Source organism: Limulus polyphemus, unplaced genomic scaffold, assembly GCF_000517525.1.
Source record: "Limulus polyphemus unplaced genomic scaffold, Limulus_polyphemus-2.1.2 Scaffold2230, whole genome shotgun sequence".
In the NCBI taxonomy this organism is placed as follows: Eukaryota; Metazoa; Arthropoda; class Merostomata; order Xiphosura; family Limulidae; genus Limulus; species Limulus polyphemus.
Genome location: NW_013667840.1, coordinates 63433 through 82455, shown reverse-complemented (window position 1 = coordinate 82455; position 19023 = coordinate 63433). Strand labels below are relative to the sequence as shown.

The 19023-nt window shown below is 33.5% G+C and overlaps 1 protein-coding gene across 1 annotated transcript in view; it reads right to left on the bottom strand.

Annotated features, from left to right (window-relative positions):
- Positions 1-19023, bottom strand: part of LOC106466341 (prolow-density lipoprotein receptor-related protein 1-like) — a 52263-nt gene that overhangs the window by 11464 nt on the left and 21776 nt on the right. Inside the window, exons 2-5 of the mRNA XM_022394328.1 lie at positions 12214-12327; positions 9682-9825; positions 6524-6652; positions 5613-5726 (exon numbers count right to left, since the gene is read on the bottom strand). Of these exons, the coding sequence (XP_022250036.1) occupies positions 5613-5726; positions 6524-6652; positions 9682-9825; positions 12214-12327 (501 nt within the window). The remainder of the gene's footprint in view (positions 1-5612; positions 5727-6523; positions 6653-9681; positions 9826-12213; positions 12328-19023) is intronic.

Here is a 19023-nt window from a genome sequence, read left to right as displayed (position 1 = left end):
ATATTCTTTGGTGTATTATTTAATTAAATAAAAATTGTTAAGTGCTTTACTATAATCACTAAAACAAATCAGGCTTAACTCTCCTCGACAATCGATGGCAAGATAAAAGAAGCTTGAGTAAGTACTTTATTTCTTGTTTTTCATATTTATTCTTTATTTATTATTATAAAAGTAACTAAAATTAAAAGTACAGGTCTTTTTAAGTTATTTAAGACTAGATTAGGTAAAATAAGTAATAATAATACAATTAAAATGGTTCATGAGGCATGCACGCGAGCAGCTCGTGGGTAATGTAATTCAATAGTGTAACGTGAGCTGCACGTTCCCCGAATGATTTACAACTTATAATGGCGAGGATAGCAGTTAAACACGGTTCAAAGGGCAATAAAACAATAAAATTTAATTATAAATAGATGTATAATGTTACAAACTTAGAGCTACTTAGGATAAACGAATGTAGTTTCAGGTTACAATTTGAAGTCATTCTAGAAAGAAAAGAAGGTTAATTTAAGTTTATTTAGATTTTTTTTTGGTGGTTACGAGGTGGGTCGAATTCATTGATTCTGTTTTGAGATAGGGTAGAGAAAATAACATAAACTATAAGGATTTAGTGAAAGAAAACGTTTGAAATGCATTTAGGAGGTTTTAGGTATTACACAAAGGAAATTTGAGATTTTTGAGATGATGAAAAGTATTTTTAATTTTAACATGAAAATTACTTTGCAAACAGACTATTCAAAACAACTACTCAATATATTCATGGACAAATCTTTATATTATTGTATTAAAAATACTTCACTAAGAAATATGACTTTTTGTATGTAAAAAACTTGTAATATTAACTGAAAGACTGCCAAATTTCATGACGATATACCCACTATATTGAGAGTTATATGTATTAAATCTATAAACTTTAAACGAGTACAAAAGGTCATGTGACTCGGTCAAATTGACCAACCATGTATTCAGAGTTAACTGAGAAGATCAGACAGTAAAGCATCAGAAGATGATGCACTGCCATTGCAAATGCATCAAGTTTTGGATGACCAAACTGTTAACACAATCAACGAAATACTAGGTCAGAAAAAGATGTGATGTAAATGTAGCCAAAAAAGTAGAAATATAACAGCAAAAAAAGGCTGTGAGATTGAGACCCATCCTGCCTATTGATAAATGCCACTAGTAATAAAACACAGCACTAATTAAACAAGGGCAGGAACTCTTGACATCAATGTTGAACAGCCCAAAGCTCCAATAGAAAGATGTGAGAACAGGATTTCTGAGAAGAACACAGACCCAAAAAATAACGGTTCTCCAAAATATAGCCCTAGCCCTGGAGAAAGTTGTTAGCGAAAAGATCCATGTTGGATGGATATGGAAAAAAAAGGAAAACCTACAATGGAAAAAAACTCATGATTGAGCCATACTTGAAGGTAATTGAGAGTACTATGAAAATTTCCAATAGATAACAGGTCTGAGGATAAACTCCATGAAGTTATAATTTCCCAGTAACAGTGTCTCAAGTAAACACAATCCAAGGGAATTGCCATTCAAAGAGAAACAACTGTTCCCAAAACACAGAGGAAGTGTTTGGCAGATGGAGAAGTAAGTGTACCAAAAACTCTGGGGAATACAGAACCAAAGGAAATGGATAGAGAGTTTTTTGACAAGTGCTGATACTAAATTGCAAATGAAAAAGATACTGAGAAGGCAAAAGCAAGCTAAGACTTGAATTTGTGAACAACCCACTCCAAAGAAGAAGATAATTGGAAGGTCAATTTAATGTGAGTCAAAGACTAAGCAAGAATCCTCAAATCATCCATGTAACAATAACAAAAGATACCGAGTATATGTAGAATACCAGCTGACAGTTTAACTACACACATAAAGACATAAAGTGAGGGGCATAAACTGATACAAACTACACAATGTGAAAAATGAAGAAACTGATGAGAAGATAAGTGGACATATAAATAAACATCTTTGAAATCTCCAATTGTCATCCAAAAACTCTGAAGAAGAAACTTTCATAAGATTCTCATAGGTTCCACCAGGAAAGTAGGAATATCTAGAAAACAAACAAGATGGGAAAGATGTAATCCCAATCTCCAATGTCCTTTTCTCTTCAGCATAAAAAAGAATTGAGAGTAAAAACCCAGAAACATATGTAGTACACCAGCAATATTCCATTGTTATAAAAAATGTTTAAAACTAACAGATACAATATTGAAAAGAAACTGGCAGAGACAAAATTGGAAAAGGATGACAAACAGAAAATCAAATTGAAGAATTTCATGAGAACAGCTGCAAAAGTCCAGAAGTCTCATCCAAAACAGAAAGTCAATGAGTGGGTCATAAAGACCCTTCTTTGTTACATTGATGAAAAGTATATGTAGATGTTGCAGGCATTGAAGAACATTACACACACACAGGACTCTGAAAGACAAAGGTGACAGAAGCAAAAGAAGATGCTACAACTCTAATCACCTAATTCTTGCAAGCTTCTTCTGAATGGATAACAAGTTAACTCTTTCGACACGGGCTCCGTCCCGGGGACCGACCTCGTAACCATAACTTCATTATAGTTTACATACTAATAACATTTAATATTTTAAGTGTATCTTTACATCATTTTGTAGACTTATAGTAAACATTAGAAGTATAATAAAGTATTTTTATTTAAATTTGTCCATGAAAATATTGATTCTTTTTTTTAAACTAGTCTGAGTGCAAAGTGATTTTCATATCAAAATTAAAAATACTTTTAGTCATCTCAAAAATCTCAAATTTCCTTTGCATAATATAGTTTTTATGTTATTTTCTCTACCCTATCTCAAAACGGTATCAATCAATTCGACCAACCTCATAACCACCAAAAAAACAAACAATCGAAATAAAAATAAATTAACCTTCTTTTCGTTCTAGAATGACTTCAAATTGTAACCTGAAACTATATTCGTTTATCCTTAGTAGCTCTAAGTTTGTAACAATATACATCTGTTTATAATTAAATTTTAATGTTTTATTGCCCTTCTAACCATGTCTAACTGCTATTCCTACCATAAAAGTTGTAAATCACTTGGGGAATGTGCAGCTCACGTTGCGCTATCTAATTACATTACCCATGAGTTGCTCGCATGTGTGCAACATGAACCATTCTAGTTATATTATTATTACTACTTATTTTACCCAATCTAGTCTTAAATAACTTAAAAAGATCCCTATTTTTAGATTTTAGTTACTTTTATAATAATAAATGTGAAAAACAAGAAATAAAGTACTTACATAATCTTCTTTTTCCTTGCTCTCAATTGCGAGGAAAGTTCAGCCTGATTTGTTTTTAGTGATTATAATAAAGCAGTAAACAATTTTTATTTAATTAAATAATACACCAAAGAATATAGACTAATAACATGCAAAAAGTAGACAAATTCACTTACCTCTCAAACTTTTCCTGGCTATCTAACAATGTGACAAGAACCATTATAAATTCTTCCAAGCTTGTGATTAACTTTCCCATGGGAATGAATCTTGTACTGTGAGTGAAATTAACAATATTCTGTTCAGAATACAATGTTATACAATACGTCATTTGATAGATTAAAATCTTGACTTTCTATTGGTTATAGGTAATATATAATGAAACGTACGAGAGAACTATCAACGAATTGTGAAAGAGAGGATGTGACAATGGGTGTGGCAGGAGGGGTCTGATTTTCTATTGAATAGCTCTGTAACAAACAATATTTATAAAAATTATGGTCTGTTTCAGCAATAACGGTTTTATATATTGTATTTTACATTTAATTTCATACATTTTCGAGGGGTGATGGATAAAATAGGAATGATGACATGCTAAGCCAAAATGTGTCACGTGTGTCGCACTAGTGGAATTTCAGGATTTTTTATATAATTTCCTTGTAGAATTAAGAACTTAAAACTTGTATACTATTAAAATATGGATTATTGGCTAAGATTTTTAAGCTATTATAATTGGTATAACATAAACAAAAAGTAGTTCAATAAAATTTTGAATGTAAGATGCTAAAACCTTGTGTCATACCGAGTAAAGGGTACCCATGCCGATAGGGTTAAAGCGAAATATCTGCAAAGACAAACCCAAAACAAACAAGTGTGTGTGTGTGTGTGTGTGTGTGTGTGTGTGTGTGTGTACAGGTCACCTTAATAAAAACAGTTGAACTTGTCAAAGAAATATAAATGGTCATGTGATCAGAGAAACAATTTCAGTGAGACCCATATGGAATGAAGACATCAAAGTATATGTCCGATCCTGATTAAAGATAATCAACAACAATAGCTGATAATGGTGCACAAAAATAATGACTCATAACAAGACAAATCACTGTATGCAGAGCAAAAGAATGACAGTGGGTCAAAGTAAAAAACAAACATGTGAAAGACCTCTCCCACATAACCACTTGTTTAAAGAAATAGTAGAAGGGAAATACGAAGTGTATGAATACAGATCTAGTTCAGAAAATATCCAAAATCCCAATATTAGGAGATGGTGAGAAAAATAAAATATTCATTTACTAAATCAGCTAATTGTCTCACATGACACATGCAGCCTCAGGTATAAAGGAACTAGGTTCAATACTAAAAATAAAACATACGTGAGAGAAAAAGAAACCAGCAGAAGCATCACCAGGATTAGGGATAGCACTGTAGTACATAAATCTAGATCTGCAGACTCTAAAGTTGTTAGGCCTGAGCAAAATATCAACCTTCATCAAAAACAAAAGAAAACTTGTACACAAATCAAGTGTCCACATGATCATGATAGAGTCAGGAATACCAGTATACAATGGCATGAATATACTGAACAAGCAAGGCCTAATATACGACTATAAAGTTACCCTGTATGCTACAGATAGGTTGCCATAACAAAGTTAAAGCTATGTAATTCCCCTGATGTTTGCAAAATAAATCACATATTGTGGGAATGTGAAGAATCCTGGGTACGTGACAAGTTCCCTACAATGAGTGTAGGACATTCAAAAAGTTTTTTAATCATGTTTTCTTGACAGTATAAGTTCAAAATCAGCAAAAAAGGTTTTCAGTAATTCAGATGCAAGTCAACTTGATTTTAATTTACAAACTTATTGTAATTATTGATAATAATCATAAAATTTAATACCTATGCTAAAAGTGTAACGTGTATGTACGTGTGAAGCCCATTATCCCAGATCATGTTACTGCTGTTTACAGATTAAACAAATATTACAGTTCCTAACAGATTGGTATACATACATAAATACTTGTCAGACAAGATGCTGGAAGAATGCATGTCATTCTTGTTGTAATTGAAGGTGTAAGGAGGAAAAAAAAAACAGAAAAGTAAAAAAAATAAAAGAAAAACAGCAACTACTTTTAAAGAACCTTTGATCCCCATGATGCTCAATTACAACATATACTGTATATGTGAGTATGTTGGCACAGATGCAACTAATACAAAAATTGAATTGTGTTTATATTTTATAAATCTGTTTAATATACAGCTTCTTCATGACTGTCATGTACATATATGTATGTCAAATAATGCAAGCAATCTTTAAGAGTTGCAGTTTAAAGAAAAATTAAATTTAACTCACCAACACATTTACCATCACTCGGTTCCTCTCCCATAGCACAAAAACACAATGGACCCACTGGACCTGGTCGACATCCATATTTGCAGGAGTTCCCTTCACACATGGTTTTGTTTTCTGAAGAAAGAAAGAATTGTTTTGTTTTGTTTGAAATTTCACACAAAGCTACACAAGTACTATCTGCACTAGCCATCCCTAATTTAAGAGTGAAAGACCAGAGGGAAGGCAGCTGGTCAGCACCATCCACCACCAAGTCTTGGGCTACTCTTTTACCAACTAATGGTGGGATAGACTGTCACATTATAATGCCCCTACAGTTGAAAAGGCAAGTAAGTTTGGAGGAACAGGGATTCGAACCCGCAACACTCGTATTGCAAGTCAAGCTCCATAATGACCTGGCCATGCTGGGCCCAGAAAGAAAGAAAAAATATTGAAACTGGGATATGCAAAAATTAAACCTAGCAAAAGTCAGCTGGTAAGTTAACCATCACCATGTATTGTTTGTCCTACAAGCAATAATATGATCCCTTACCTTTCATAGGAAAAAAAAAAAGACACATACAATATACATTTAAAATATATGGGTAAAAACAGAAAAGCATTCTTACAGAAGAAAAAAATAGCGAGAAGCATCACGTTTTTCTACATACAAAAACTTTATTTCATCCTTATATACAAAATATACACAACAGAAATTAATCTACTGTAAAAGAAAGCAAAGTCAATAAAATCAAACAAGACAGAAAAAAAGAGAAAAGCAAGAAAATCCAAACAAATGTAAATAAAAAAGCACAATAACACTAACACAAATATATCACAAGAGAAAGGAAAATTCATTCACAACTTCAATGCTCAAGCAATCAAAACTGATAAATAAACTGTGTTCAAAAAATTATATTCAATTCCTTACTCACCACAAAAAGAACCCTCATCAGAAAAATCTGGACAATCTTTCACTCCATCACAAAGTTGCACAATTCTCCTGCATGTGATACCATCATTACAGCGAAAGTAATTTTTTGGACAGGCAAATCCCTTGTTACCTGAGTATAACAGAATACATCATAAGGTTCAATTATTATACGTTGAAATGGTCAAAATACACACCTATTAGTGGACAGGAATAAGCAAAAGTTTTTGAAAAATTAAAAATTACTTTTATTTGCTTCTAAGACATTGGTTTTCAGAGGTAATTTAACAATAAAATTGTTCATGCAGCAAAAAGGTTTTAATGATTAATAAGTGAAATTCTGTCTTGTGGCCAATAATGAACTGTTCGTGCATATAAGAGATCATTTATTCAGTATTTCACTAGACACTGTTCTGAGTAGTGATACTGTGGTGCAAATTTTGAACAAGGCATTAACTGTACAACATTATTTTTCAGTAAAGGAGCCACATGCATCTAATTGAGGTTACATATGTTTAATCAAAAATACTTCTCCTGTAATGCTAGAGAAAGCTATAAAAAAGAAATAGAAAATATTAGCAATTTCAATGTGTCATGAAGTAAACTGGACTAAACATTTTAAGGCTTGTAATCTTGTTACAAATTAAAAGTTATACAGAGGCTAGAGTAAGTACAAATATAGTCTACACAAGACATTATGTTTTATGTCATGCATAGAGGTAACATGAAAATGATGTATATGTAAGTAAGGTAGAGTACCAGAAATCTTATATAATGTTAAGTTTTAATAAGCAACAGAAAAAAAAATCAACTATTACTATGGTTTAACAAAATACTGTATCACATTTTACATTTTAACAAACATAGAAAAACAAAAAAACCTCTGTATTACAGAATGGTTTGTCTACAATTAAATGTGATATGTGGGTATTATCTTTAACATTTAGGTGTGTTCCCATAAATAAATTTATCCATGGATGGTATGCCTTCCCACAGCTTTTGTGTATAATATGAAACACAATCTACTGTACAGTCAATCTATAGCTGACCAATCACAAATAGGACTATACAAATCTGTAAGTATTTCTGTTCCATGTGTCAGTCACAAAAATATTCCCTCATACACAAAGTCAAACAGGACACAATGCAACTACTGCATGAAACTGTTATGTTCCTTAACCTACAAAAAATAACACACCATATCTCAACCAGATTTAGTATGTTTTAAAATTAGAACTTAGAAAAATGTTTAAATGTGTAGATAAGATACGTATACTACAGGGCAGTAGGATATTTAACATTCGTATACTACACTTACAAAAAATCAAAGTATTACTCATACACTTTCTGTACCAGACTTTCAATTTTGAGACACATGATCACACTCATTTTAAGTTTGAGTATGCAATTGATCAATTTCCTCAAAACTATGAATGTACTAATTTACAATTATGTGAGAATCAGAGATTTTATATGAACATTTCAACACCACTTCACAAAGTCAATCATTACTTAGATCTTAAGCATTACTTAGGTTGAGTTTTAAACAAGATGGCAGACATTAGCTCCTTGCTAATTACAGCAATCTGATTGTGTTTGTATCTAGTAATATAGCGATATTCATAATTTAATTGCTAAATACATGTATGAGTAAACCATTGCTGCTATTAAGTTGTAACTGTTAAACTGACCATGGTCAATGAAAGCAAATATTTCTGATATTTATACAACATGTTCAAAAGTATTACACTTATTTTAGTAGTATACTGAATGTAAAGATAGGTAAGCTGTCAAAAATAGAAAAATACACATATTAATTTATTATACTTAAAGATGTCCTAAACAAGACTAAACATTTTCCATTCAATGATTAGTGTGAATTTGTTTTTTATCCCTATAACAATAACATTAATGACACATAGTAATGTTTCTGAATTTACAGTTTTGCAATCAATAAGTATTATTCCTGATGCCATCCTATACTCTTCATTGACATAACATTGTATCACTGTTTTGGCACTGTTGAAGAAAAAAGATTTTTCACTCTCTTGTAATTTTCAAACATGAAGCACTGCTGTACCTTACTTTGTTAAAGATTTAGCCACACGTTGTAAGAGCATAAAATTTCAAATGTAAACTTTTTTTTATCCACCAAGAATGCTCCATCTTAAATAACAAGTGTACTTCAACTGGATTATATTTATTTTAAAATAAACTCTAGTATAGAGCTGGGCACTTTAATTAATTGTTATATTCAATTATGTATGAGCAATAATTATATTGATTTGTATCGTATAAAGTAACTGATTAATGAAAATTACAATTAAGATAAATTAGTTTCTGATTATTAATGTTTTTGATTATTCCAACGAATGATTAATAGAAATTATGATTAAATCATCTGTCATGAAAATAATCAACTAATTGAAATTAGTGTTTCTGATTATTCCAACTATCCAGGTAATCAAAATATTGCCACCAAACTTGCCTGGCCTGTATTTGTTATGGTCAAGCTACTAAGGCTATTTGCAAATGTTATTAATTTTGAATTGATAACATTTCTTTTTGTTGTTGTCAAATTGCTGACTAGAGGGATTAATCGATTAGCAAATACTACTAATCACTCTGCTCTACTCTATTACCTTTAGATACCTTTAAGAATTTTTCTAATCTTGTAACTTTGTTGTTGTAAGGTATTTTCTTTTAATGAACAATTTCTACAAAAAATAATAATTGTTTTCTGTATTTGCTTAAGAATTTTCTCCTCAGATGCAATCAGACATTTTCAAAACATTCAATAACCAAGTTTACAATATTTCTGTGATTCTATCGATTATTGTTAAAATACACCAGATGAATCTGTTGCAAAAAATGTTGCCATATGTTAAAAGTGAACATTATTTCAGTTTAAAGTAATTAGTTTGATATAAAATGAACAAGCTTTGTATGAATAATAAAGTTTATATAGATCCTAAAGAAAATTAAACAGTTTAGACATTACAAGACTTAAAAACCATCATTAAATGTAAAAGAGGTATGATAAGAATTACAAATTGAAGTATACCATGACCTGCCATATTTGTCTTTCATTTTCCCAATGTATGGAACACAAAATCAATTTTCACCACATGTACATATAAATACCAAAAGAACAGTACATACATTTTCGAACATCTTCATCAGAGGAATCTCGCTTCATTTCAGCATCTAAGCCACAGTCTGGCTCCCCATCACAGACCCAGCCTAGTGGAATGCACAAAAGTGTGCTGGCACATTGAAACTGCCTAGGTGTGCAGGTACGTGGTTCTAAAAAATACAAAAAAAAACTTAGAAAAATATTAATTTTATTAGCTATTTGCCTGCTTAACTTGAAACCTTGGATGTAAAATGTAGTTCAAATACATATTTACTTCTATTATAACAGCTACTTTTGCTTAGTTTTGTCACGAAGATTCAACCTTTATCTTTTCCTTCTTTCTCTCTCTCTAATTCCTAATCTATCTCCTAAAGTTCGTAACCTTGTATTCAGATACACATTTTTCTGAGATTTATTACTTATGATATGATATAACTAAAGAGAAGAGTGGCAAAGACATTGATCATTGGCATGCCCAACTAGGAAAAGATCCAACAAAAGATCTGAGGATAGTGTGACCACTCATAAGAAGAATCCTGTCCAGATGAAAAAGACAATCTTCTGCTAAGATCAAAGCCCCAGGGATATGACAGGCAGTTAGACAAACCCAATGTGAGTGAGCCCAAAACAGAAAGTCCAACATGCAGAAACAAAGGTCCCTGGTGTGAGTCCCACCCTGACAGTTGAGATGGGAAAAGGGCCAGAGAATTATATGAATGAATCATAACTAAGTGATCCACAAGTCAAAATAGGAAATAAGAACAAGAAGAAATGAAAACAAGCCCTTGAGGCTGTGGAGTCATCCAGAGATGCACCCTAACCCATAAGATATGCATTCACAAAGAGAGGGAGATACAAAAGGTCCCAACAACCAAGTAAGCAGAATAGAGAAGTTGATACACTGGCCAAGGTATTGAAAAGTACCAATCATAGATCTCCAGAAAAACTATCAAGATCACAGTGTGGGGCTTCAGAGAGATGAAGAGAGTATAGGTAGTGAAGGAGATGAGTCAAAAATTGTGAAGACAGGAAAATAGAGCACTAGAGACATATAAAGGAGACAAGAGGTCAGCCCCCCCCCCCTGCCCCCCAATCTGGTAAAAGAGACTCCATATATTGGGAATCCAAGAATGGAAAAGGGGAGTGGTCATAAACCATGGCAAAGGAATCATGAAATTGAGAAGGGTAAGGCATTTGAGAGTGTATAAACAAAGCTGATCCAGAAACATATCAGCATTTACAGATATATATGGGTAAGGAGGAAAAAGCAAACGAGAGGCATGTGGTAAAGAACAGGAAGAATCAAAAAGCACAGATGAATGAGAAAATACAGAACCTGAGAAATTAAATCAAAAATAGATTTGAAGGAGAAACACTGATCTCTACAGGTAAAGAGGAGCTTAGTGCAAACCCAAGAGTTGGAAAGAGCTGATCAAAATTGTTATCCTCATGGTCAGGTGCAGAAAGAAGGGAACACACTCCTGACATTAACGAACCCTTGACACACTGAACAATAGCAGTAATGACTTCCACAATGCTTCCAGTGAACACTGATGAAGTAGGGTCAGTGTTGACAACATTGTCAAAACTTCAGAAGGAGGTAGTAGTCACCACCACTTGAAAATTCATTGTTGTGAAACAAATTCTCCAGATCAAATTGTGTTATGTAATAACTGAAAGGCGATGTAGGTTGAAATCAAACTTGTAACCAAATAAAATGAAATGAGCAAAAGTTAACACTGGAATAAAAGTGGTGTAAATCCTATTACATTCAACAAAGTTTTAAACTTTGATAAACACGTCCATCACGACAGTGTTGAGGAAGAGAATGAAGTTAATTTTGAGTGAAAGTGCTTATGAGTATCTACTGCAAATGGAGATGTGTTGCCTGCATGAATTCAACTCAATAAGGAAAGGCTTTCAGCATTTCAGAGTAAGTCTACCTGATTTGAATTCAAGTTTGGTTACAGTTACATATCATACAAACCAAACAGAAATTTCATTAGAGTCATCTGAATATACCTCTCCAATTATGGTTTGGTTCAAATTATGTAATTAATGAAATAATATATAAAACATTAAGACTTAAGATTTTTACCAGTCAACTTGTATAGCATAAGTGATACTAGCATAAAATGAATGTCCCAGAAATAATCTTTCATGCATCATTCTTAATCATTTTGGTTTTTCACCCACTAAACGTATATTTTAAACTTAAAAGAATAATTCAACTCATAATATTTCACACAAGGCTAGCATATAACTAGTGTATTATTATTTAATTAAAGTAATATATATATATATATATATATATATATATATATATATATATATACACACACACACACACACACACAATAAGTGCAAAGAACTCTTTGATTTTTAGAGTTGTGCTAAAGATCTTTCTTTCTACTCAGTGTTTTTAATTTTTTTAAATACATAGTTGAGTTTATTCAATAATAAAAAATAGTTACTAATCAACTTTCTACAAAATTCAGAGAAAAAACAAAACAAACATTATGAATTCCCAGGAAAGTTAGGAAATTTCCTACACCTACCACAATTTTCCTCATCAGAACCATCATCACAGTCTGGTGAATAGTCACATACCCATGCTTGTGGTATACATTTTTTGCGATCAAGACATTCAAACCCACTCTGCCCACATGGCTCTGCAAATAGAAAAAAATAAAAGTGAATTTGAACCAAATTCCTTAGTTCAACATGAATAACTGCAGAGTTTTAACAAAATGAATATTATGTTTTACACAACGTTTCAAGGACATTTCACTATGAAACTAAACAAGATCATATAATGTCTCTAATTAAACTGTAAACACAAATCAACAGATTTTAAGATACATCACCTGTATTTTACCACACAAAAGGTTTTAGAATAAAGAAAATGTGACCTTAATAAGTGCTATTGAAAATGCTACTAACCAGCTATGTATACCTGCAACTATTAACAGTATTTTACTAGAGAACTCAGCTGAAATATGATTTGTAGCTTCTCACAAAAAGTACTATTGTATCTTCAATCACAAAAAGATAATTTGGTACAAAACTAAAATATTAAATAGAAGTCTTAATAACTAAAGTGATTGCAATACATTAACTGTTAATCTCAGGAAATACTGCTTTTGTAGTCATATCTGTTGTTTATCCTTGACTCAAAAGGATAAAGCAGTCACTAGGCAAACATGTGTTATAAGGTGAATGACAAGTCCAAAAAAATAAAAGTGGAGACAAATTTTACTTTCATTTTTCTGATTGATCTGTCTTTAACAGCAGTAAATGATACAAATTAGTCACGATCAGATTAAAAAAAGATTTTATGCAAAAAAAACACAATGATATTCTTTTATATTTTAGATATCTGTAAAACTTTGAAAATATTTTTACACACTACATAAACTTTTACTGTAAAGAAAATAGGCTTTGCATGGTATCCAACGTGGATGATATTGTCTAATGTACCATAAAAAGCACAAGTGAATTAGTATGCCATGGACCATTTGTTCAGTTTCATGTGCAGGTTTTTTTCCTGTGGACTTTTCTTGAAAAAGTATTTTAGTGCAAAGGTTATTTGTTTCATGAATTTTCTGGAAAAGTGTTTGTTTCTAACAAGCTAATAGTAAAGTACACTGTACTGCTACATCAACAAAATAATGTTTCATATTTATAGCGAACTTTTTCTCAATGATATTTAGTACCAGGCAGCAGAAGTTACATTGCTCGGGAGTGCTGGGCAAGCAGAATGAGTCCTGGGCGACCACCACCGCCCACCAAAGCTACAATCCTGCACACCATACTTATTTAGCTCCTTTTACAAAATTGTTTTAATTTTTTTGAATGTTTTCAAAAGACAACTATAATTATTCCTAACTTTAATATTCATTAAAATGTTCTTACTTATCACTAAATAGAGTGCATAACTCCAGAATCTCCACTTATTAAAAAGTAGAAATGCTGGTAAATAAAATTTTGATTACATTTATTTTCTAATAATGTTGTTTTATTGTTCTTAGAAATTTATCTTTCATACATCCACTTCATCACACTGGTTTATCCGTATACATACAAGACTCGTTAATTGCATATTCAAACTAATATAAATTCTGTTTGTCAGAGTTCTCAGCAAAACACAATAAAACATCCATTTCATCAGGTTGGTTTACAAGATCTAAGAAAAATATATATATAATTTTTCTGCAGGCATAACCAAACTACTGTAATATCAGTTCCAATATGATCTAAGATGGTTCTTCACCATTCTTGGCAAAATGAATTCTGTATATTTAGTTCATCAGGTTGGTTTTGAAATCCCTCTTTGGAATACACTAATTTTCTTTACATTTAACCTAGTTACTGTGGTATACGTATCTTCTAACAATGTTTGAAGAAAAGAAACATATTTTATTGGGTTGATTTATACAATTCTAGAAAGAATTTACTTACTTTCTGTAAATTCAACCAAAGTGACCTGTAAGAATATCTTAGACATCAGATGTTTTTTCATTTAAACCCATCATCAATTATTTCTCTACACATCTCTTGGGAGTCATATTTTAAATCTTTTCTAATGTCAGGTGCTGGTATATGTAATTTATAATTATTATCCATGCCTTGGAATGATTTGCTTGGAATTTGAGTCATGGTACCTCAGTTGACACAGCATCAATCTCAAGAGTACTTGTCAGGATCTCCAGTTTCAAGCTCTGTCAGGGCGAGTTTCCTAATATCCTTATTCATTATAACAGCAACCAAAATAGTGGTTGTTCCAACTGAATTTAATAGATCATCAATCAAACCACAAGGTTCCATTTTGTGCAAACACACATGCAAGACCACGAAGTCAGCAGCTTGCTCAAACTGGTTGCCCTTAAACCTCAGCATTAACTTCTAAAGGTGTTTGTGTTAGTTAGTCTCAAACAGCAATTGTTAACTTTTACTATAGTGTGGTAGTTCTTACTTGTACATCAGCCAACACAATCAAAACTTTTACTACAGTGCAGACACACAGTGTTGGTTAAATATTTAATACATCTACATTTATTTTTTATTATTTCTAATTTAGCTTTATGTTTATTATTTTATTATCATGGTTATTCTGCATTGTTAGCTTAGTACGTTGATTTAGGATAACCTAAGGCCTGTGGGTTGGCTAAACCCTACGAAATAATAATGGATTTATAGTCAAAAATACTGTTAACAGTGAGAGTATGCAACTGATGAAACTGCATTATAATAATAAAAGTAATATAGTCTGAACACTATATTTAGTTAACTATGCTCATTACTAGTCATATATTTTTATTTCTGATCTACGTAAGTGACTTGCTTTGACCAAAAGTTCATATTAATGTTATATTGAATTCTTATGGTATCTTGATCAGTTTCTAACTTAATTATATTTAGGAGAATATTAAGTTAATGCACACATATTTTACAGATAACTGAATGCCAACAGAAAGTTAATTTTAGTGCATGTTCAAGGTCTAAAACTGAGCCCAATCTCTTTGCCTAGTAATTGAGTTTTTAAGTGTATAAATAATTTTTTTTGTACTTTTATTTTAATTATGGAATTTTAAGCATAATTCTAACTTATTTTACTCTGTAAGATCTGAATGCACCTATCTGATATACCTATTATATGGTTTGTCTTATTTTATTGTGAAAAAACTACTAAATGAAATAGTTTGAAACTTAGAATTATTTTTTATAAATCATATAACTTCTGCAAATAAAAGTTAACATTTTCTTATACTGAAAATGTATTTCTGATACATATTTACCACCTCTCACCCCAAAGCTATCTCAATCTTGATTTGCCCTCTAAACACTGCTAACAAATTTTTTTTTGCCTAGCACACCAGTCATTTATACCCAATCAATTTTGCACCCTTTCAGAACCTGTGCTGATCATGTGACTATCCTCCACCAATCCTACTGGGGCATCTATACTAGTATAGCTAGCTCCCTCTATTATTCTAGCACAATCCTCACTTTTGAGAATTGGCATGTACAAACCAGAAACACCAGCAAAGGTGGATAGGCCAGTAAAAGTGCAACAAAACAAAATCAAGCAGAAAGCGACCACACTGAAAGAATAGGTGGTCAAGAGTAAGAATAGATTTATTTGTTTGTTTATAATTTCGCGTAAAGCTACACAAGGGCTATCTGTGCCTGCTGTCCCTAATTTAGCAGTGAAAGACTAGATGGAAGGCAGCTAGTCATCACCACCCACCACCAACTCTTGGAATACTTTTTTACAGTGGAAATAGTGGGATTGACCATCACATTATAATGTCCCCATGGCTAAAAGAGTGAGCATGTTTGGTGGGACAGGGAATCAAACCTGCAACCCTCAGATAGCGAGTTAAGTGTTCTGACCATCTGGCCATGCCAGTAAGAATAGAAGGCCCACCTGTGGAGCACAGCACTATTTTTGGAACAGGTATGCTCTTCATCCAATAAAGAACACAGTAACACAAAGTGGGCAGAAATGAATAAGCTAGCTATTTGCATTCAGGAAAGAGACATACAGCACCAAATCTGTATAGAAGTGCTGGAGAACAAGACCTATAGCATCATGACAAATACAAACTTGAAAAACTTAGTGTGGAAGCAATAACGACTCATATAAGTAAGTCCTTGGGTTACATTGGATTATGACAAGTGTGGTCCCTCCAGGCAAAACATCCAGAGGAAACACCTTGGATATGCAGGAGTGTTTTGAGGATATACAGACACACACATACAAGTATTAGTGTGATTGGGAGGACTGTCATAACCAGCCTGTTGTCAACATACATATCATACTTATGTCACTTATGCAGCAAATTGTCATACCAAACACAGTGATAGTTGAAACATATAAAGGTACCAGGGCGGCTACGGCTAAAGGAACATGAACTGTATATGAATAGGCCAAGTGCAGTCCACCTGGGCAGAAAACATCCAGTGGAAGCACCTTGCATAACTTTGTGAGATCAATAAGTGTGGTCCACCCAGGCAGAAAACATCTGGGGGAAGCACCTTTGGATACGTTGACACACCAGAGACAATGCAATGGGTGTCTGCAATTCCCAATTTTGAAAAGCAGAAAGACCCTGGCTGTAGGTCAGTAGGGACCCTATCTGCTATACTCGTGAAGTCAATGAGTGACAATCCTGTACATATGTACAGTGAAAAAAATATAAAAAAATCATATATCTACATATACATATATGAACAAAAACAAGCCCAAACAAAGGTCAGATAAAGATGCACAAATATAATGCGGGATATAAAGTGGGCCGAGTTTAGGAAGTGACTGCAGTAGTACCTTATTTTGCCTTTTTTTCTTTCTTTCTTTATTTTACTTTGAAGAGCAGTGACGTTCCCACAACTGTCTGCAGGCAGTGAAGGGTGATATAGATGTGGGACGTTGTGGGCTAGAGCACCCACATCTCACTCTTCTAATTTCTACTTTTTGATTATTTTTTGAATTTCTTCATGTGAGACTAGCAAACGGAGGTTAAGACTGATAGACAGTGTATCCCCACCACAATGTGGGTCCTACTTCTGCAGTCACCTCCAAAACCCAGGGTACATTTTATATCCCACATTATAGCCTGTGCCCTGGGGATCCTTTTGATTTGTGCAGCATCTTTATTTGACTTTTGTTTGGGCTTGCTTTTTGTTCATTTGGATGTCAGTTATCACAGGTTTCGATCTGCTGTTTTTAACACAATCCTTCCTTCTGATTTTGTATTGCTTGACTGTTTGGGCATTGATTTTCTATATATACACACACACACACCCCACCAGAAGAGTGTCTGATGATCTTATAGAAATACTCCATCTCAACGGTGAGCATTAGATAATGATACAGAGACAGTGCACATATAATATTAAGCATACCTGACTAGGCAACACCTGCCACTAGGTGGGATCCTAGAGAAAATTAAAAATATGTCTATTACCCCAGTCAAAAGCGAACAGACGTGTAGAATCAGCACAAGAGGAAGACAATACCCGACCGAGGAAGAAACAGCTAGGTCATGCAGATAATATACGACAAATGTATTGGGAGTTGTCCACATACCAGCCTGAAAGATCTCCTCCAAAGGTTGGCGGACTTGAGCAGTGAAAAACATAGTGAGATGATGAATTTGGTGTGAAGAAACATCATGCAAATGACGAAAACCTGTAAAGAAGTCAGAATACTCCAGTTGCACGAGTGACGAACCTAACCAGTGAAGGAAATAAGCAACAGATCACGTGAAACAGAAGGATTCCGTGGAATAAATAGATGTAAATGACAACATGAAAGGAGGCAGGATGAGCCACATAACATTGCAGGGAAGAAACTGGACAAAGATAACAATCCAGATCCAAATGGCACTACTAGTGGGAAATGGAAGGTAAGGAAATAGGAGAAAAGGCTAGAGCAACAGTCCCAGGCAGAAGAAGTCTTGGGAAGGAAAGCCCGATCTGGATAGAGGATTATATGCAAGGAATGGTAAAGGATGTGTGAAACATAAATGGCAGAAATATCGGAACAACAGTGACTGCAAGACAGGAGGATGAGGAAATAGGTTTGAAGGGAAAGATGGAACAAGGAACAGGTTGCAATGGGTATAAAGGCAGAAACAGACAGATCTCAATCCGGCAGAAGCAATAGATATAGCGGATGGACGAGAAGAAAGTAATGGGAAAAAAATCAAGGAGAAGGTTTACCAGAAACAGAAGAAATGAAAGGTGTTCGACAGGGTAGCCCTATAAATAGCAACAGTTGACACGGACAAACCCTGATAAAATAACCAGGTGAAGAGCTGGGATATATGAAGAACAGGAAGGACAGAAGCCACAGCAAATGGACCAAAATCCAAAGGAAGATCAACACCTTTGGAATATAGACAAGGAAGAAGATGGAAGGGTATGGGCAAGGAAAAACACTACATGAGAGGTGAGCACATAAGCTGAAGCTAGGGACCAGACTAAAAAAAAAAAAAACTAGGTGAGAAGTTGGAGTTACAAGACATCTGAATGAACCAAGTCCAAACAAGGTAGTCAGAGGAGAGACTGTTACTCCAGCAAGGACCAGAGAGAACCATGTCTGAGCAGGCCAAAACAGAGCAATGAGCAGGACACAACAAGAAGTGGTCTGGATAAGGGAAAATACACTAGAGGTTAGTCTGATTGGAGGGAAGATATAAAAGACCCCTCCAAACCAGACTGAATGTACCTACTTCCAGAGTAGAAGGGTGTGGAATCAAAGACCAAATGGAAGGAATTTTGGCATTCCATTGAATGGCAAACACATGTATATGCAAGTGTTCTCAGCTGGGAACACACCCACCAAAATACCCATGGCAGAA